The following is a 23,417-nucleotide window of genomic DNA, read 5'->3' as shown; positions in this document are numbered from 1 at the left end:
ATCTCTGTCTCTCCCCAAACTCAATTCCTGTCATATCTGCAGTCCTCCTAGTAAATGTCCTCTATATTCTACACATGATCTTTTTAAAAGATAGATTCTCGACAGATTAACACATTCTACTTTCAGACTAATAGGAGATGTATATAGAGAGATGATTGTCAAGGGGGTTTGTTTTAACATCACTTAAAAAAGACACTCATTTTCATTTTTGTCTTCAAACTCTTAGGACTCAGTGTCCAGCAAAAATTCATTGTAGTATTAATAACAATGTTTGTCATTTTGCATTGCACTTTTCAACCCTTTAGTGTCAAAACATATGATTAATCTTATATCATTCTTCTAAGTGACAACATAGCTGCTTTACACAGATTTATATTAAATTTATTGGTCCTCACTTAAGATGATGCACAGGTTAATTCAATGATCCCTTGTGCTACAAATATAGGATCTTGTTTTGTCAATAATTTATTTTGTGAGCTATAATTTGTCAGACATCTTCAAGTTAGTTAAGTACACAGGGAATAATAGTGGACCCATTATATAGCCTCAACTTTTAGAATTAATGGTTCCTGGTGGCTCTTTTACGACATTCTCACTATCTGGTTACTAACCCAGTTTTTACTCTTTCTGATAATAAAACTATCTGTTCTTATTTTAAGCATTTTTTGTAAATCAATTGTGATCTACTGTGGAAAGTTTTGGAAATGCTTTACCCTTTGTATATATTATTCAGTTACATTCATCTGATGCCATGCAGCTCTGTCTAAGTTGTTTGTTTTTTTTTTCTTTTTGAATATTAAGAATATACTGGCATCTTGCTTCTTTTCATAATTTCTGACAAACAACTATCAATATCTCAGATATAGTATTATAAACATAAATCAAGACTGACAAATAATGTTCCTGTTTCCCACCATGGCATAGTAAACCATAACCATCACTAACATCCAGGGCTTTCAGTTATGAACATATAAATATAAACATTAAAATTTGAATAATAAGTGAAGATCAGTGATTAATTTCTCTACTGCATGATTAATTCATAAAATATTTTCAACAGCACATGTTTTTGTCCTTACTTGGTTTGTGAATTTTCCTTGTAATAGGTGAAGTTAGAGATGCATGAGAGACCCGACACGTAAACACTCTTCCTTTGCTCCAGTCAGATGGCAGAACTCTGAGAACACTGTTCAACATGTATTTCCCAGCACTGTCAACTGCGGGACCAAAGTTTGTAATATTTGATGAAATAAGAATCCCATCAATGTACCAGGAAACATTTAAAAGGCTGGGATAAAATTCAGAGATTAGGCAATTTATGATGTCTGGTATTTCTTTTGTAAGCTGAAAAACAGAAAAGAAAATGTATTAAGTGTATGATATACAGCTAAAGCAAAGTAGATAGGATATGTTAATCCAGACAAAATTATACCATTGCCTTATTAGCATCTTCATTTGATGATTCCATCTTGGAACTGTAAAGCAAGACTGTGGGACGAGATGGTGGAATATCTAGAAAAGAAATAGCAAGTGTGTGATTATAACTGTTTTTGTACCGGTGTTACTCTTTGGGGCAATTATTATCCTAAATATGTTCTGTAAAAAATCAAAATACTAGCATGTAATAACCATTAGAACAGGTAGGTATTATGGCAAAATTCATGGGAATTCATGCATTGCCACTTCAACACTGTTCTGTTTTACTTTACATTGCACATCTCAGCCCAGGGGGTTAGTGTTTGAAAAGATGATACTTTATTGCAAGTTTGGCACTGTCCCCATATGCTCTGTATTGCTTTTTCTAAGACTAGGGTTTACTAGTACAAGCAGAGTGTAGTCATGTATGCAAAATAAGTAGTCAGTCACTGCAAACAGAACAACCTCCATGTGACTGTTAATATTACCAACAGCTATGTACATTTTAAATAAATATCCAACACAAAAATACTTAGAAATTAATCTAACATAACATAAAATTCAGAAGATTTCCTTTGAAGATATTATACGTTCGTCCTTATAAAAAACCTGATACCCTTTGTAACACATGTAATTCTTTTAAATGAATATTGATCCTTTGTCTGCTTAAGAACGCAGCCTGTTCCATTCATTAATTATACTTAGAGAGAACCTCCTCTTCCTCTGCATTGTGTGGAAAGTTAAACTGCTAAATGTGATTTCCTAACCCAAACATTAACTGCATGAGCAGCCTTTTCTATGCCTGTACCATGAAGAATGAACCCAGGTATTTAGTGCCAACTGAAATATCTATGCCATAATGGTTAAAGCCCTAGTCATCTCTGTCTCTCCCCAAACTCAATGCCTGTCATATCTACAGTCCTCCTAGTAAATGTCCTCTATATTCTACACATGGTCTTTTTAAAAGATAGATTCTCGACAGATTAACACATTCTACTTTTAGACTAATAGGAGATGTATATAGAGAGACGATTGTCGAGGGAGTTTGTTTTAACAGCACTTAAAAAAGAGTCTCATTTTCATTTTTGTCTTCAAACTCTTAGGACTCAGTGTCCAGCAAAAATTTATTGTAGTATTAATAACAATGTTTGTCATTTTGCATTGCACTTTTCAACCTTTAGTATCAAAACATATGATTAATCTTATATCATTCTTCTAAGTGACAACATAGCTTCTTTATACAGATTTATATCAAATGTATCAGTCCTCTCTCAAGATGATGCACAGGATAATTTGATGATCCCTTGTAGCTGAAATGCAGGTGCCTGTCTTATTGTCAATAATTTATTTTATGAGCTATAAATTGTCAGACATTTTCAAGTTAGTTAAATGCCCAGTGAACATAGTGGACCCATTATATATCCTTAACTTTCAGTATTAATGGATCCTGATTGCTTTTTTGCAACATTGTAACCATCTGGTTACTAACCCAGTTTTTACTCTATCTGATAATGAAATTATCTATTCTTATTTTGAGCATTTATTGTTTTATGAGAATTAAGTATATATGGGCATCTTGTTTATTTTAATAATTAAAGACAAACAACTGTCAATATCTCAGGTACAGTGTGATGGAAGTCATCATTGACAAATAATATTCTAATCTCCCACCATGGCATGGCAAACCATAACCATCACTAACATCCAACGCTCTCAGTTCAGAACATATGAACATAAATATGAAAATAGGAATAATAAGTGAAGATCAGTCATTAATTTCTCTGCTACAGGACATCCTAGATTAACAACCTTGATGTAATGTTGTTAATAGCTCCCTGCACTTCATAATAACACCTATTAATAGCTGGTAAGAGACAGTATATGAAGGTAGATGCAAATGCATTCTGGACACAATAAGGAGCTAAGAGTGTGAAACAGAAATATATAAAGAAGGTGCTGTAAGCTTGAATGAGATATAATTCAATTTCATAATGGACATTTTATTTTTTGCCCTTTTTTGAGGAAGTAGTTTCCTTGGTTATACTAATTTTAAATTAGGAATTGCAATTCATAAAATATTTTCAAATGCACCTGTTTTTGTCCTTACTTGGTTTGTGAATTTTCCTTGTAATAGGTGAAGTTAAAGATGCATGAGAGACCCGACACGTAAACACTCTTCCTTTGCTCCAGTCAGATGGCAGAACTCTGAGAACACTGTTCAACATGTATTTCCCAGCACTGTCAACTGCAGGACCAAAGTTTGTAATATTTGATGAAATAAAAATCCCATCAATGTACCAGGAAACATTTAAAAGGCTGGGATAAAATTCAGAGATTAGGCAATTGATGATGTCTGGTATTTCTGTTGTAGGCTGAAAAACAGAAAGTAAAATGTATTAAATGCTTGATATGAGTCTAAAGCAAAGTAGATATGATATGTTAATCCAGGCATAATGATACCATTGCAATATTAGCATCTTCATTTGATGATTCCATCTTGGCACTGTAAAGCAAGACTGCGGGACGAGATGGTGGAATATCTAGAAAAGAAATAACAAGAGTATGATTACCACTGTTGTACTGGTGCTACTCTTTGGGGCAATTATTATCCTAAATATGTTCTGGAAAATAATCAAAATATTAGCATGTCAAAGCCATTAGAACTGGTAGGTATTATGGCAAAATTCATGAGAATTCATGTATCTTCACTTGCACACTGTTCTGTTTTATTTTACCTTGCACATTTCAGCCCAGAGGGTTAGTGTTGGAAAAGATGTTACATTATTGCAAGTGTGTCACCATCCCCACAGGCCCTGTACTGCTTATTCTAAGGCTAGTGTTTACTAGCACAAGCAGAGGGTTGTCACAAATGCAAAATAAGTAGTCAGTCTCTGCAGATAGAACAAATACCATGTGACTGTTAATGTTACCAACTGCTATGTACATTTTAAATAAATATCCAACACAAAAATACTTAGAAATTAATCTAACATAACATAAAACTCAGAAGAAGATTTCCTTTGAAGACATCATACTTTCGTCCTTAGAAAGAAAAACTGATACCCTATGTAACACATGTAATTCTTGACATCCTTTTGAAGGAATATTGATCCTTTGTCTGCTTAAGAATGGCAGCCTGTCCTATTCATTAAATATTCTTAGAGAGAACCTCCTCTTCTTCTGCATTGTCTGGGAAGTTAAACTGCTAAATGGCATTTCCTAACCCAAACATTAACTGCATGATTAGCCTTTTCTATGCCTGTACCATGAAGAATGAACCCAGGTATTTAGTGCCAACTCAAGTATCTATGCCATAATGGTTGAAGCTCTAGCCATCTCTGTCTCTTCCCAAACTCAATGCCTGTCATATCTGCAGTCCTCCTAGTAAATGCCTCTATATTCTACACATGATCTTTTTAAAAGATAGATTCTCGACAGATTAACACATTCTACTTTCAGACTAATAGGAGATGCATATAGAGACGATTGCCGAGGGGGTTTGTCTTAACATCACTTAAAAAGACACTCATTTTCATTTTTGTCTTCAAACTCTTAGGACTCGGTGTCCAGCAAAAATTCGTTGTAGTATTATTAACAATGTTTGTCATTTTGCATTGCACTTTTCAACCCTTTAGTGTCAAAACGTATGATTAATCTTATATAATTCTTCTAAGTGACAACATAGCTGCTTTATACAGATTTATATCAAATGTATTAGTCCTCACTCAAGATGATGCACAGGATAATTTCATGATCCCTTGTAGGTGAAATACAGGTGCTTGTCTTATTGTCAATAATTTATTTTATGAGCTATAATTTGTCCGACATTTTCAAGTTAGTTAAATGCCCAGTGAACATAGTGGACCAATTATATATCCTCAACTTTCAGTATTAATGGTTCCTGATTGCACTTTTGCAACATAGTAACCGTCTGGTTACTAACCCAGTTTTTACTCTATCTGATAATGAAATTATCTATTCTTATTTTGAGCATTTATTGTTTTTTGAGAATTAAGTATATATGGGCATCTTCTTTATTTTAATAATTAATGACAAACAACTATCAATATCTCAGGTACAGTGTGATGGAAGTCATCATTGACAAATAATGTTCCAATCTCCCACCATGGCACGGCAAACCATAACCATCACTACATCCAGGGCTCTCAGTTCAGAACATATGAACATAAATATGAAAATAGGAATAATAAGTGAAGATCAGTCATTAATTTCTCTGCTACAGGACATCTTAGATTAACAACCTTGATGTAATGTTGTTAATAGCTCCCTGCACTTCATAATAACACCTATTAATAACTGGTAAGAGACAGTATATGAAGGTAGATGCAAATGCATTCTGGACACAATAAGGAGCTAAGGGTGTGAAACAGAAATATATAAAGAAGGCGCTGTAAGCTTGAATGAGGTATAAATCAATTTCATAATGGACATTTTATTTTCTGCCCTTTTCTGAGGAAGTATTTTCCTTGGTTATACTAATTTTAAATTAGGAATTGCAATTCATAAAATATTTTCAAATGCACCTATTTTTGTCCTTACTTGGTTTGTGAATTTTCCTTGTAATCGGTGAAGTTAGAGATGCATGAGAGACCCGACATGTAAAAACTCTTCCTTTGCTCCAGTCAGATGGCAGAACTCTGAGAACACTGTTCAACATGTATTTCCCAGCACTGTCAACTGCGGGACCAAAGTTTGTAATATTTGATGAAATAAGAATCCCATCAATGTACCAGGTAACATTTAAAAGGCTGGGATAAAATTCAGAGATTAGGCAATTGATGATGTCTGGTATTTCTGTTGTAGGCTGAAAAACAGAAAATAAAATTTATTAAATGCATGATATGAGTCTAAAGCAAAGTAGATAGGATATGTTAATCCAGACATAATGATACCATTGCAATATTAGCATCTTCATTTGATGATTCCATCTTGGCACTGTAAAGCAAGACTGCGGGACGAGATGGTGGAATATCTAGAAAAGAAATAACAAGAGTATGATTACCACTGTAGTACTGATGCTACTCTTTGGGGCAATTATTATCCTAAATATGTTCTGGAAAAAAATCCAAATATTAGCATGTCAAAACCATTAGAACTGGTAAGTATTATGGCAAAATTCATGAGAATTCATGTATCTTCACTTGCACACTGTTCTGTTTTATTTTACCTTGCACATTTCAGCCCAGAGGGTTAGTGTTTGAAAAGATGTTGCTTTATTGCAAGTTTGGCACTGTCCCCATATGCTCTGTATTGCTTTTTCTAAGACTAGGGTTTACTAGTACATGCAGAGTGTAGTCATGTATGCGAAATAAGTAGTCAGTCTCTGCAAACAGAACAACCTCCATGTGACTGTTAATATTACCAACTGCTATGTACATTTTAAATAAATATCCAACACAAAAATACTTAGAAATTAATCTAACATAACATAAAATTCAGAAGAAGATGTCCTTTGAAGACATCATACTTTCGTCCTTAGAAAAAATCTGATACCCCCTGTAACACATGTAATTCTTGACATCCTTTTGAAGGAATATTGATCCTTTGTCTGCTTAAGAATGGCAGCCTGTTCCATTCATTAATTATTCTTAGAGAGAACCTCCACTTCCTCTGCATTGTGTGGAAAGTTAAACTGCTAAATGTGATTTCCTAACCCAAACATTAACTGCATGAGCAGCCTTTTCTATGCCTGTACCATGAAGAATGAACCCAGGTATTTAGTGCCAACTGAAATATCTATGCCATAATGGTTAAAGCCCTAGGCATCTCTGTCTCTCCCCATACTGAATAGCTGACATACCTGTAATCCTCCTAGTAAATGTCCTCTATATTCTACATATGGTCTTTTTAAAAGATAGATTCTCGACAGATTAACACATTCTACTTTCAGACTAATAGGAGATGTATATAGAGAGACGATTGTTGAGGGGGTTTGTTTTAACATCACTTAAAAAGACACTCATTTTCATTTTTGTCTTCAAACTCTTAGGACTCAGTGTCCAGCAAAAATTCATTGTAGTATTAATAACAATGTTTGTCATTTTGCATTGCACTTTTCAACCCTTTAGTGTCAAAACGTATGACTAATCTTATATAATTCTTCTAAGTGACAACATAGCTGCTTTATACAGACTTATATCAAATGCATTAGTCCTCACTCAAGATGATGCACAGGATAATTTGATGATCCCTTGTAGGTGAAATACAGGTGCCTGTCTTACTGTCAATAATTTATTTTATGAGCTATAATTTGTCAGACATTTTCAAGTTAGTTAAATGCCCAGTGAACATAGTGGACCCATTATATATCCTCAACTTTCAGTATTAATGGTTCCTGATTGCTTTTTTGCAACATTGTAACCATCTGGTTACTAACCCAGTTTTTACTCTATCTGATAATGAAATTATCTATTCTTATTTTGAGCATTTATTGTTTTTGAGAATTAAGTATATACTGGCATCTTCTTTATTTTAATAATTAATGACAAACAACTATCAATATCTCAGGTACAGTGTGATGGAAGTCATCATTGACAAATAATATTCTAATCTCCCACCATGGCATGGCAAACCATAACCATCACTAACATCCAACGCTCTCAGTTCAGAACATATGAACATAAATATGAAAATAGGAATAATAAGTGAAGATCAGTCATTAATTTCTCTGCTACAGGACATCCTAGATTAACAACCTTGATGTAATGTTGTTAATAGCTCCCTGCACTTCATAATAACACCTATTAATAGCTGGTAAGAGACAGTATATGAAGGTAGATGCAAATGCATTCTGGACACAATAAGGAGCTAAGAGTGTGAAACAGAAATATATAAAGAAGGCGCTGTAAGCTTGAATGAGATATAATTCAATTTCATAATGGACATTTTATTTTTTGCCCTTTTTTGAGGAAGTAGTTTCCTTGGTTATACTAATTTTAAATTAGGAATTGCAATTCATAAAATATTTTCAAATGCACCTGTTTTTGTCCTTACTTGGTTTGTGAATTTTCCTTGTAATAGGTGAAGTTAAAGATGCATGAGAGACCCGACACGTAAACACTCTTCCTTTGCTCCAGTCAGATGGCAGAACTCTGAGAACACTGTTCAACATGTATTTCCCAGCACTGTCAACTGCGGGACCAAAGTTTGTAATATTTGATGAAATAAAAATCCCATCAATGTACCAGGAAACTTTTAAAAGGCTGGGATAAAATTCAGAGATTAGGCAATTGATGATGTCTGGTATTTCTGTTGTAGGCTGAAAAACAGAAAATAAAATTTATTAAATGCTTGATATGAGTCTAAAGCAAAGTAGATAGGATATGTTAATCCAGACAAAATAATACCATTGCAATATTAGCATCTTCATTTGATGATTCCATCTTGGCACTGTAAAGCAAGACTGCGGGACGAGATGGTGGAATATCTAGAAAAGAAATAACAAGAGTATGATTACCACTGTTGTACTGGTGCTACTCTTTGGGGCAATTATTATCCTAAATATGTTCTGGAAAAAAAATCAAAATATTAGCATGTCAAAACCATTAGAACTGGTAAGTATTATGGCAAAATTCATGAGAATTCATGTATCTTCACTTGCACACTGTTCTGTTTTATTTTACCTTGCACATTTCAGCCCAGAGGGTTAGTGTTGGAAAAGATGTTACATTATTGCAAGTGTGTCACCATCCCCACAGGCCCTGTACTGCTTATTCTAAGGCTAGTGTTTACTAGCACAAGCAGAGGGTAGTCACAAATGCAAAAGAAGTAGTCAGTCTCTGCAGATAGAACAAATACCATGTGACTGTTAATGTTACCAACTGCTATGTACATGTTAAATAAATATCCAACACAGAAATACTTAGAAATTAATCTAACATAACATAAAATTCAGAAGAAGATGTCCTTTGAAGACATTATACTTTTGTCCTTAGAAAAAATTCTGATACCCTCAGTAACACATGTAATTCTTGACATCCTTTGAAAGGAATCCTGATACTTCGTCGGCTTGATAATGATGGCCTGATCCACTCATTAGCTACCCTTCTGGAGAACCTACTCTTCCACTGGATTGTCCGGAAAGTTAAACTGCTAAACACCATTTCTTAACCCAAACATTAACTGCATGAGCATCTTTTTTTATACCTGTACCATGAAGAATGAACCAAGGTATTTAGTGCCAACTCAAGTATCTATGCCATAATGGTTAAAGCCCTAGCCATCTCTGTCTCTCCCCAAACTCTATGCCAATCATATCTGCATTCCTCCTAGTAAATGTCCTCTATATTCTACACATGATCATTTTAAAAGATAGATTCTCGTCAGATTAGCATATTCTACTATAAGAAGAACCGGAGTTGTATATAGAGAATCCATTGTCAAGGGGTTTTGCTTGTAACATACCTTAAAAAGACACTCATCATTTTTGCCTTCAAACTCTTAAATCTCAGTGTCCAGCAAAATTAATTGTAGTACTAATACCAATGCTTGTCATTTTGCATTGCACTTTTTATACCCTAAGTGTTAAAATATACGGTTAATCTTATATAATTCTTCTAAATGACAATATAGCTGCTTTACACAGATTTATATCAAATTTATTGGTCCTCACTCAAGATAATGCACAGGATAATTTGATGATCCCTTGCGGGTGAAATACAGGTGCCTGTCTTATTGTCAATAATATATTTTATGAGCTATAATTTCTCAGACATTTTCAAGTTAGTTAAATGCCCAGTTAACATAGTGGACCCATTATATATCCTCGATTTTCAGTATTAATGGTTCCTAATGGCTCATTTACACCATCCTAACCATCTGGTTACTAACCCAGTTTTTAACCTATCTCATAATGAAATGATCTATTCTTATTTCAAGCATTTTTTGTAAATCAATTCTGATCTACTGTAGAAAGTTCTGGAAATACTTTCCCCCTTGTATATAATATTCAGTCACATTCATCTGATGTTATGCGATTCTGTCTAATTGCTTGTTTTGTTTTTTTCTTTTTGAGTATTAAGTATATACCGACTCTTGTTTATTTTCATAATTTCTGACAAATTATCAATATCTCAGGTATAGTGTGATATAAATCAACACTGACAAATAGTGTTCCTGGCTCCCACCATAGCATATCAAACCATAACCATCACTAACATCCAGGGTTCTCAGTTATGAACATATGAACATAAACATGAAAATATGAATAATAAGTGAGGATCAGTGATTCATTTCTGTACTGCATGATATCCTAGATTAACAACCTTGATGTAATGCTGTTTATAGCTGCCTGCACTTCATAATACCACCTATTATTAGCTGGTAAGTGACTTAGTATATGAAGGTAGATGCAAAAGTATTCTGGACACCATAAGGAGCTAAGTATGTGAAACGGAAATATATAAAGAAGGCGCTGTAGGCTTGAATGAGTTATAAATGGATTCCATAACGGACATTTCATTTTCTGTTCTTCTCTTTGAGGAAGTATTTTCCTTGCTTATACTGATTTTAAATTAGGCATTGGTATTCATAAACTATTTTCAAATGCACCTGTTTTTGTCCTTACTTGGTTTGTGAATTTTCCTTGTAATAGGTGAAGTTAGAGATGCATGAGAGACCCGACATGTAAAAACTCTTCCTTTGCTCCAGTCAGATGGCAGAACTCTGAGAACACTGTTCAGCATGTATTTTCCAGCACTGTCAACTGCAGGACCAAAGTTTGTAATATTTGATGAAATAAGAATCCCATCAATGTACCAGGAAACATTTAAAAGGCTGGGATAAAATTCAGAGCTTAGACAATTGATGATGTCTGGTATTTCTGTTGTAGGCTGACAAACAGAAAAGAAAATTTATTAAGTGCATGATATGTCTCTAATGCAAAGTAGATACGATATGTTAATACAGACATAATGATACCATTGCCGTATTAGCAGCTTCATTTGATGATTCCATCTTGGAACTGTAAAGCAAGACTGTGGGACGAGATGGTGGAATATCTAGAAAAGAAAGAGCAAGTGTGTGATTATAACTGCTGTAGTACTGGTGTTACTCTTTGGGGCAATTATTATCCTAAATATGTTCTGGAAAAAATCTAAATACTGGCATGTCAAAACCATCAGAACAGGTAGGTATTATGACAAAATACATGGGAATTCATGAATCTTCACTTGCACACTCTTCTGTTTTATTTTGCCCTGCATGTTTCAGCTTAATGCCTGGTGGTTAGTATTTGAAAAGGTGTTACATTATTGCTAGTTTGTCACAGTACCAACAGGCTCTGTAGTGCTTAGTCTAAGGCCAGGGTTTACAAGTAAGAGTGTAATAATGTATGCAAAATAAGTAGTCAGTCTCTGCAGACAGAACAGCTGTAGTGTGACTGTTAATAGTACCAGCTGCTATGTACATTTTAAATAAATATCCAACACAGAAATACTTGGAAATGAATGTAACATGAACTTTTGAAGATGTCCTTTGAAGACATCATACTTTCTGCCTTAGAACAAAATGTGATACCCTCTGTAACTCATGTAATTCTTAACATCCTTTGAAAGGAATCCTGATCCTTTGTCTGCTTGATAATGATGGCCTGATCCACTCATTACCTACCCTTTCGGTGAACCTCCTCTTCCTCTACATTGTGTGGAAAGTTAAACTGCTAAATGGCATTTCCTAACCCAAACATTAACTGCATGAGCAGCCTTTTCTTTGCCTGTACCATGAACAATGAACCCAGGTATTTAGTGCCAACTGAAATATCTATGCCATAATGGTTAAAGCCCTAACCATCTCTGTCTCTCCCCAAACTCAATGCCTGTCATATCTGCAGTCCTCCTAGTAAATGTCCTCTATATTCTACACATGACCTTCTTAAAAGATAGATTCTTGACACATTAGCATATTCTACTATCAGAATAATCGGAGTTGCATATAGAGAGTGCATTGTCAAGGGGTTTTGCTTGTGACATACCTTAAAAAGACACTCATTATTATTTTTGCCTTCAAACTCTTACACCTCGGTGTCCAGCAAAATTCTTTGTAGTATTAATAACAATGCTTGTCACTTTGCATTGTACTTTTTTATTTCTTTAGTGTAAAAACATATGGTTAATCTTATATAATTCTTCTAAGTGAAAATATAGCTGCTTTATGCAGACTTTTATCAAACTTACTGGTCCTCACTCAAGACGATGCACAGGTTAATTCGATGATCCCTTGTGAGTAAAATACAGGTGCCTGTCTTAACATCAATAATTTATTTTATGAGCTATAATTCGTCAGACATTTTCATGTTAGTTAAATGCCCAGGGAACATAGTGGACCCATTATATATCCTCAAATTTCAGTATTAATGGTTCCCGATTGATCTTTTACAACATTGTAACCATTTGGTTACTAACCCCGTTTTTATCCTATCTACTAATAAAATGATCTATTCTTATTTTGAGCATTTTTTTGTAAATCAGTTGTGATCTACTGTGGAAAGTTCTGGAAATAATTTCCTCTTTGTATATAATATTCAGTCACATTTATCTGATGACACGCAACTCTAAGTTGCTTTTTTTTTTGATTATTAAGAATATATGGACATTTTGCTTATTTTCATAATTTCTGACAGATAACTATCATTATACAATGACCCCCCATTAAATATTCAAAAACGTGCATACTGATTGGTCAGCGCACGTTAAATTGAGTTATAGTAATGGAAAAAGGTCCGGTCGCCCGGACTTTTTCCATTACTATAACTCTTTTTTTTTTACAGCAACGGAGAACGCAAGATCTCCATTGCTTCACACTGTCTCGCTATGTTAACATAGCGAGACAGCTTTAAAAAAGCAACGGAGATTCTCCATGGCTTTTTTTAAAGCTGTCTCGCTATGTTAAACTCATTTAACATAGCGAAACAGTTTTTAAAAAACAACGGAGATCTTGCTTTCTCCTTTGCTTTTTCTCAAAACTGTCTCACTATGTTAAATGGGTTTAACATAGCCAGACAGCTTTAAAAAAGCAACGGATATTCTCTGTTGCTTTTTTTAATGCTGTCTCACTATGTTAAACTCATTTAACATAGCAAAACAGTTTTTAAAAAGCAACGGAGATCTTGCTTTCTCCATTGCTTTTTTCAAAACTGTCTCGCTATGTTAAATGGGTTTAATATAGTGAGACAGCTTTAAAAAAGCAACGAATATTCTACGTTGCTTTTTTTAAAGCTGTCTCGCTATGTTAAACTCATTTAACATAGTGAAACAGTTTTTAAAAAGCAACGGAGATCTTGCTTTCTCTGTTGCTTTTGCCCACAGCTCTGATATACTGCGTAGGCATGCGCATGTGCAGTACATCAGAACTGCCGCAGAATACCAGACAGCTGCGGAAGGGCAGCAAGGAGGCATTATACAATGCCATTATTTAAGAAAAGTAATTATTTTTTTCTTAAATAATGTCATTAGATAATAATAACTCACTTCTGGGTGTGGTAATGCTGGATTTACCCATGGTTGGCTTTGTTTGGCCACTCGGGCTTCGCCCGAGTGACCAAACCACACCAACCGTGGGTAAATCCAGCATTACCCACACCCAGGCGTGGGTTATTGCTATAATATCTCAGGCATAATGTATTATTAATCAACATTGACAAATAATGTTTCTTGTCTCCCACCATGGCATAGCAAACCATAAGCATCACTAACATCCAGGAGTCTCACTTGCGAACATATGAACATAAATATAAAAATATGAATAATAAGTGAAGATCAGTGATTAATTTCTCTACTGCATGATATCCTAGATTAACAGCATTGATGTAATATTGTTAATAGCTGCTTGCACTTCATAATACCACCTATTATTAGCTGGTAAGTGACTTAGTACATGAAGGTAGTTGCAAAAGCATTCTGGACACCATAAGGAGCTAAAGGTGTGAAAGAAAGTGTTGTAGGCTTGAAGTAGTTATAAATGGATTCCATAATGGGCATTTTATGTTCTGTCCTTCTCTTTGAGGAAGTATTTTCCTTGCTTATACTGATTTTAAATTAGGCCTTGGTATTCATAAAATATTTTCAAGTGCACCTGTTTTTGTCCTTACTTGGTTTGTGAATTTTCCTTGTAATAGGTGAAGTTAAAGATACATGAGAGACCCGACACGTAAACACTCTTCCTTTGCTCCAGTCAGATGGCAGAACTCTGAGAACACTGTTCAACATGTATTTTCCAGCACTGTCAACTGCGGGACCAAAGTTTGTAATATTTGATGAAATAAGAATCCCATCAATGTACCAAGAAACATTTAAAAGGCTGGGATAAAATTCAGATATTAGGCAATTGACGATGTCTGGTATTTCTGTTGCAGGCTGAAAAACAGAAAATAAAATTTATTAAATGCATGATATGCCTCTAAATCAAAGTAGATACGATATGCTAATACAGACATAATGATACCATTGCCGTATTAGCAGCTTCATTTGATGATTCCATCTTGGAACTGTAAAGCAAGACTGTGGGACGAGATGGTGGAATATCTAGAAAAGAAACAGCAAGTGCATGATTATAACTGTGTAGTACCAGTGTTACTCTTTGGGGCAATTATTATCCTAAATATGTTCTGGAAAAATCAAAATACTAGCATGTCAAAACATTAGAACAGCTAGGTATTATGGCAAAATTCATGGGAATTTGTGTATTTTCACTTGCACACTCTTCTGTTTTATTTTGCCTTGCATGTTTCAGCTTAATGCCTGGGTGTTAGTCTTTGAAAAGGTGTTATATTATTGGAAGTTTGTTACCATCCCCACAGGCTCTTGTACTGCTTAGTCTAAGGCTAGGGTTTACTAGTGCAAGTAGAGTGTAGTCATGCATGCAAAATAAGTAGTCAGTCTCTGCAGATGGAACAACTTTAGTGTGACTGTTAATAGTACCAGCTGCTATGTATATTTTAAATAAATATCCAACACAGAAATACTTAGAAATGAATGTAGCATAAACTTCTGAAGATGTCCTTTGAAGACATCATACTTTCTGGCTTAGAACAAAATCTGTTACCCTCTGTAACCCATGTAATTCTTGACATCCTTTTGAAGGAATCCTGATACTTGTGGTCTGCTTGATAATGATGGCCTGATCCACTCATTAGTTACCCTTTCGGAGAACCTCCTCTTTCTCTGCATTGTCCAGAAAGTTAAACTGCTAAATGGCATTTCTTAACCAAACATTAACTGCATGAGCAGCCTTTTCTTTGCCTGTACCATGAAGAATGAATCCAGGTATTTAGTGCCAACTCAAGTATCTATGCAATAATGGTTAAAGCCCTAGCCATCTTTGTCTCTCTCCAAACTCAATGCCTGTCATATCTGCTGCCCTACTAATAAATGTCCTGTATATTCTCCACATGATCATTTTAAAAGATAGATTCTCAACAGATTAGCATATTCTACTATCAGAATAACCAGAGTTGTATATAGAGAGTGCATTGTCAAGGGGTTTTGCTTCTAACATACCTTAAAAAGACACTTATTATAATTTTTGCCTTAACCTTTAGATCTCAGTGTCCAGCAAAGTTAATTGTAGTACTAATACCAATGTTTGTCATTTTGCATTGCACTTTTTACTTTTTATACCTTTAGTGTCGAAACGTGTGGTTAATCTTATATAATTCTTCCAGGTGATGACATAGCTGCTTTATACAGATTTATATCGAAATTATTGTTCCTCACTCCAGGTGATACACAGGTTAATTCGGTGATTACTTGTGGATGAAATACAGGTGCTTGTCTTATCATCAATAATTTATTTTCTGAACTATAATGTATCAGACATTTTCAAGTTAGTTAAGTACACAGGGAATAATAGTGGATCCATTATATAGCCTCAACTTTCAGTATTAATGGTTCCTGATAGCTCTTTTACAACATTCTAACCATCTGGTTACTAACCCAGTTTTTAACCTACCTGATGATAAAATGATCTGTTCTTATTTCATGCATTTTTTGTAAATCAATTGTGATCTGCTGTTGAAAGTTCTGGAAATACTTTCTCCTTTGTATATATTATTCTGCAACATTCATGTGATGCCATGCAACTCTCTTATTGCTTGTTTTCTTTTTTTTTTTGAGTATTAAATATATACTGATATCTTGTTTATTTTCATAATATATGCAAACAACTATCAGTATCTCAGGTATAATGTGATATTAATCAGCATTGTCAAATAATGTTCCTGGCTTCCACTATAGCATGTCAAACCATAACCATCACTAACATCCAGGGCTCTCAGTTATGAACATATGAATATAAACATTGAAATATGAATAATAAGTGACGATCAGTGTTTCATTTCTCTATTGCATGATTTCCTAGATGAACAACCTTGATGTAATGTTGTTTATAGCTGCCTGCACTTCATAATACCACCTATGATAAGCTAGTAAGTGACTTAGTACAGGAAGGTAAATGCAAAAGGATTCTGGACAGCATAAGGAACTAAAGGTGTGAAACAGAAGTATATAAAGAAGGTGCTGTAGGCTTGAATGAGTTATAAATGGATTCCATAATGGACATTTTATTTTCTGTCCTACTATTTGAGGAAGTGTTTTCCTTGCTTATACTGATTTTAAATTAGGCATTGCTATTCATAAAATATTTTCAAGTGCACCTGTTTTTGTCCTTACTTGGTTTGTGAATTTTCCTTGTAATAGGTGAAGTTAACGATGTATGAGAGACCCGACATGTAAAAACTCTTCCTTTGCTCCAGTCAGATGGCAGAACTCTGAGAACACTGTTCAACATGTATTTCCCAGCACTGTCAACTGCGGGACCAAAGTTTGTAATATTTGATGAAATAAGAATCCCGTCAATGTACCAGGAAACATTTAAAAGGCTGGGATAAAATTCAGAGATTAGGCAATTGATGATGTCTGGTATTTCTGTTGTAGGCTGAAAAACAGAAAAGAAAATGTATTAAATGCTTGATATGAGTCTAAAGCAAAGTAGATACAATATGTTAATACAGACTTAATGATACCATTGCCATATGAGCATCTTCATTTGGTGATTCCATCTTGGAACTGTAAAGCAAGACTGTGGGACGAGATGGTGGAATATCTAGAAAAGAAACAGCAAGTGTGTGATTATCACTGTTGTAGCACCGGTGTTACTCTTTGGAGCAATTATTATCCTAAATATGTTCTAGAAAAAATCAAAATACTACCATGTCAAAACCGTTAGAACAGCTAGGTTTTATGGCAAAATTCATGGGAATTCATGTATCGTCACTTGCACACTGTTCTGTTTTATTTTACCTTACATGTCTCAGCTTAATGCCTGGAGTTAGTGTTTGAAAAGATTTTACATTATTGCAACAAGTTTGTTACCGTCCCCACAGGCTCTTGTACTTCTTAGTCAAAGGCCAGGGTTTACTAGAACAAGCAGAGTGTAGTCATGCATGCAAAATAAGTAGTCAGTCTCTGCAGATAGAACAACCACCGTGTGACTGTTAATAGTACCAGCTGCTATGTGCATTATCTATAAATATGCAACACAGAAATACTTAGAAATGAATGTAACATAACGTAAACTTCTGAAGATGTTTTTTGAATACATCAGACTTTCTGTCTTAGAAAAAAAAATCTGGTACCCTCTGTAACTCATGTAATTCTTGACATCTTTTTGAAGGAATCCTGATCCTTTGTCTGCTTGAGAATGGCAGCCTATTCCATTCATTAATTATTCTTAGAGAGAACATCTTCTTCCTCTGCATTGTCCTGATACTTAAACTGCTAAATGGCATTTCCTAGCCCAAATATTAAATGCATGAGCAGCCTGTTCTATGCCTGTACGATGAAGAATGAACCCAGGTATTTAGTGCCAACTCAAGTATCTATGCCGTAATGGTTAAAGCCCTAGCCATCTCTGTCTCTCCCCAAAGTCAATGCCTGTCATATCTGCAGTCCTCCTAGTAAATGTCTTCTATATTCTACACATGATCTTTTTAAAAGATAGATTCTCGACAGACTAACATATTCTACTTTCAGACTAATAGGAGATGTATATATAGAGAGACGATTGTCGAGGGGGTTTGTTTTAACATCACTTAAAAAAGACACTCATTTTCATTTTTGTCTTCAAACTCTTAGGACTCAGTGTCCAGCAAAAATTCGTTGTAGTATTAATAACAATGTTTGTCATTTTGCATTGCACTTTTCATCCATTTCGTGTCAAAACGTATGATTAATCTTATATAATTCTTCTAAGTGACAACATAGCTTCTTTATGCAGATTTATATCAAATTTACTGGTCCTCACTCAAGATGATGCACAGGTTAATTTGATGATCCATTGTGGGGGAAATACAGGTGCCTGTCTTATTGTCAATAATTTATTTTATGAGCTATAATTTGTCAGACATTTTCACATTCGTTAAATGCCCAGGGAACATAGTGGACACATTTTATATACTCACCTTTCAGTATTAATGGTTCCTGATTGCTCTTTTACAACATTGTAACCATCTGGTTACTAACCCAGTTTTTAATCTATCTGATAATGAAATTATCTATTCTTGTTTCAAGCATTTTTGTAAATCAATTGTGATCTACTTAGAAAGTTCTGGAAATAATTTCTCCTTTGTAAATAACATTCAGTCACATTCATTTGATGACATACAACAAGTTTTTTTTTTTTTTGAGTATAAAAATATATGGACATCTTGTTTATTTTCATAATTTCTGACAAACAACTATCAGTATCTCAGGCATAATGTGTTATAAATCAACATTGACAAATAATGTTTCCTGTCTTCCACCATGGCATACAAATCATAAGCATCACTAACATCCAGGGGTCTCAGTTATGAACATATGAACATAAATATGAAAATATGAATAATAAGTGAAGATCAGTGATTCATTTCTGTACTGCATGATATCCTAGATTAACAGCCTTGATGTAATTTTGTTAATAGCTCCCTGCACTTCATTATACCACCTGTTATTAGCTGGTTAGTGACTTAGTACATGAAGGTAGATGCAAATGCATTCTGGACACCATAAGGAGCAAAGGGTGTGAAACAGAAGTATATAAAGAAGGCTCTGTAGGCTTGAATGAGTTAGAAATGGATTTCACAATGGACATTTTATTTTCCACCCTTCTCCTTGAGGAAGTATTTTCCTTGTTTATACTGATGTCATTAATTATATTATTTTTAAATGAATTGAGGTTATTTATATTAACATAAAAGTCTTTGTATGATCATTTGATTTCCTGCTTTTTTTTCTTACACTCTCCTGTGTTATATGTCCCTTTATGGGTCTTCTCCTTTTTATCATGTGTCTCATTGTATAATCCTCATCTTTACTAGTTTCATTTTTCCTGGCACTGTAACACAGACATATTAGTCTATTATAGGTCAACTTCAAACTCTCTCATATGCTCCCATTTCAGTGTACTGTTTGCATTCCCTCTAAGGTTACATTACATGGTAGATGCTTCTTCTTCCCAGGACTGTTATTTTGTTTTATACCCTTGATTGCAATCTCAAGTTTCTCTGTGAGATTTGTACCAAAATTCTTAAGATCATACATTATGCTCTTTTGCCAACCTTTCTATAATATTATCTTTGTCACAGTGCTGCCTGTGTTGATCAAAAAATTTGTAGAAGTGGGTATAATCTAGAAAGTAAGTGGGGTACTCAACTGTGCTTTGATTTCATACAGAGATTGCTTCCCCAAACAGATATCTGCTTGAAGTGATTACTTGCAATATATAAACACCAGGAAAGCAACAGAAATGTACAGGACTACAATCAGGTTTCTGTTTGTAACCTGCTTATTGTGTTCAAGAGACAGATGCCAAGAAATTCACCTCAAGCGAGAAGATCAAGATATGATTCCTGGCATCCATGTTGATTAGACATAAAAAGAAGTCATGTACTTACCATAGAGTTGAATCTGTGTTGTCCATTTTCATTCTTCCTAAACGGATGGGTTCGGATCTGACACTTGGATCTGACTCAGCCGTTACACTAGCTCATGGTCTCTGACAAACTCTCAAGCTCCTTTCCTGCCCATAATACACTATCCCTAACTTCATCAGATCCTATTTACAGCTTGAGAGAGATAGAAACTATAAAAGAATTGCCATAGCTGGAGTTCAACAAAAGGGATGTATGGTGTCCCTAGGAGTCTCATTCCTCCATAAGTAATTTGTGAGGGATGGAGGGCAGAAAGTTGAGGAAGTATAAAAATGGATGAACAAAATAGAGGTGAGCTAAAAAGAGCTGGAATAAGATGACCATGCTGGTGATTGTAAAGCTTTAATGGTGCTTCCTGGTACCTCAGCTGATGCCTTCAATTCAACTCTTTTTTGTTTATGTATTGGTTTGTTTCAGTTTTATGTTTTTGAGAAGTATAAAAATGGACAGCAGAGATGGAATGTTATGGTAAGTACATAATATCTTTATATGATGTTGTCAATTTTTATTCATTCCTCAATGGATGGGACAGAGTCCCCAGCTACCTGAATTCCTGGGTGGACTCTAAGGAAGGATATTCCTGAGCACAGTAGAGCCAAAGCCTGCTCTTCTCCTCAAGACCAGATCGAGTTTGTAATGACTGATAAAGGTATGAAGATCTGACCGAGTTGCAACCGCACATATATCATCCATGGATTCTCTAGAGTGGAATACAGTAGAAGTAGCCATAGATCTGGTTGAACAACCCTTTAATTGTTTTGATAAGGGGAGATTCAATTTGCTGTAGACAAATGAAATGCAACCTGTCAACCATCTAGCTAGAGTTACCTTTGTAACCAACTCACCCAACTTATTATGTGCAAAGGAAACAAACATCTATCTTCCTAACATCTTTTGTTCTGTGTAGGTAGAAACATAATTGTCTATGTACATCCAGTAAGTGCAACATATATTCTATTTTATTGGTAAAGTTTGGGAAGAATACTGGCAGGTTAATGGTTTGGTTAATGTTAGAGTCTGACACCACCTTAAGTAGGAAGAAGCACTGGTAAATAAAGTGACCCTATCCTTATGAAAATCAAGTATGGGGGCTTAGAAGATAATGCTTGAAGTTCTGAAACTCTTCTAGCAGATGTAATTGCAACTAAAAAGACAGTTTTCCAGGTCAAAAAATTTAAATCACATTTAGCTGCAGGTTCAAAGGGGAAATGCGTTAAGGCTTGCAGTACCAAATTTAAATCCCACTGTGGTATGGGATTTTTATAAGGGGGTCTGAGTAGTAGAGTACCTTTCAAAAAGGCGTTGCACAGATTAGAGGAAGCCAGGGATGAATTCTGAAACTTCACATGAAAGTTAGCGATTGCTGCGAGTTGAAATTTAATAGTCGATGAACTAGCACCCTCATTAAACAAACTCACTAAAAATTTAAGAACCGAATTAATCAGAGATGAAAAGGGGTATACCTAATTCTGCTCTGCCCAATAAACAAATCTCCATTTACTCCTGTTGTATTTCCTTGTAGATGGTTTATGAGAAGATAAAGTATAGCATGGACTTGTGAAGTGAGCATTGGTTGCCTAGCTATTAAGGGAATTGGAGAAACCATGCAGTCAGCTTGAGATTTGAGATGTCCAGGTGAACCATGCCTGTTGGATGAGATAGAAGGTCAGAAGTTGGATCCAGTATCCAAGGTAGGTAAAGAAGATGAGGTCAAAGTAAAGGGAACCATATTTGTCAAGGCCAGCAATGTGCAATGAGGATGACTTTGCTCTTCAACTTGGCTATTTTCTGAAGGAATTTAGGAATTAATGGAGATAGAAGATAAGCATACAGAAGATCAGTCATGGAGTAGACCATTACTCAGTGAATAAATCACCCATTGCCACACACTTAGGGCTTCACAATATAGGGGGTAGGATCTGGATCCCCCTTATTTGTTGATGTACCAAACTACTGATATCTTGTCCATTTGGATTGCAATCATTCCAAGAGGGAGAAGGTTTTGGAATGCCTGCAATGCCAAAAGCACCACTCTGATTTCCAGAACATTGGGGGACCAAGTGCCTTGGACTGTCTTCCCCAGAAAATGCCTTCCCACCCAATCTGGGAAGTGTCGTGGTCACTATGGCCTTGGGCTGAGGGAAAATGAAAGGAAAACCTTGCAACAGTTGTTTTGACTGCAACCACAACGAATAATGCCATTTGTATACCTGAGTTATTCTTATATTTGCTGACATGGGTTGAGAGAGAATTGACCATTGTGTTTGTAGAATCCATTGCAGAATTCCCATGTGATATCTTCCTAAGCAAACTAAAATGATTGCCACTGACATTGATCCTATGGTTTGTAGAATCAACAAGGCTGAAATTCTGGTACTGCAAATTATTTACTTGACCTGATTTCTTATTGTTTGTACTCTTGAAAGAGGAAGAGATGCTGCCATAGACACTCTGTTAAACATTGATCCTATAAATTCCAATGTCTGAGTGGGTTGTAATTGAGACTTGTTGTAACTGCTGGTTATTCCAAGATTTGAAAAGTCTGCAACACTTGATCGTCTCATGCTTGTACCAGTTGATGCCTGGTCGGAGAGGTAATGAGCCAGTCATCTAAGTATAGAAGCACCTACAATCCCTGCAGTCTCAGGCGAGTTGCTGCTACTGCCATACACTTGGTGAATACCCTGGGGGCTGTGGTAAGACCAAAGGTCAGTGCTCTGAACTGGTAATGACTGGCTTCCATCTGGAAGCATAAGTACTTTCTGGATCACCTGTTCATTTTTATTTGATTGTATGCATCCTGAAGATCTATCAAGCACATTCAGTCGTTCTTTCTCAGAAATGGCAGAATGGGCAGAACCGTGACCACTTGGAACTTGCTGTGTCAAACCAGTTTGTTCAGCACTCCGAGATCTAAAATTGATTTCTGGTCCCCTGTCATCTCTGGCACTAAAAGGAATCTTGAGTAAGTTCCAAATTCTATTTGGTCTGGAGGGACCTCTTGGATAACTCTTTTTTT

At 35.2% G+C, this 23,417-nt stretch overlaps 1 gene segment (V, D, J or C); it reads right to left on the bottom strand.

Annotated features, from left to right (window-relative positions):
* Nucleotides 1–1,426: 1,426 nt before the first annotated feature.
* Nucleotides 1,427–20,009, bottom strand: LOC122790531. The segment is given in 14 exon segments: nucleotides 1,427–1,512; nucleotides 3,524–3,788; nucleotides 3,877–3,956; nucleotides 5,977–6,241; nucleotides 6,330–6,409; nucleotides 8,431–8,695; nucleotides 8,784–8,863; nucleotides 11,003–11,267; nucleotides 11,356–11,435; nucleotides 14,522–14,786; nucleotides 14,875–14,954; nucleotides 17,100–17,364; nucleotides 17,453–17,532; nucleotides 19,904–20,009. Coding segments are annotated over 14 exon segments (2,262 nt in total).
* Between the last annotated feature and the right edge of the window lie 3,408 nt (nucleotides 20,010–23,417).

Source organism: Protopterus annectens, chromosome 16.part0 (assembly GCF_019279795.1).
Source record: "Protopterus annectens isolate FY-2018-M chromosome 16.part0, PAN1.0, whole genome shotgun sequence".
NCBI classification, from domain to species: domain Eukaryota; kingdom Metazoa; phylum Chordata; order Ceratodontiformes; family Protopteridae; genus Protopterus; species Protopterus annectens.
This window is presented reverse-complemented; position numbering and strand designations above follow the sequence as displayed.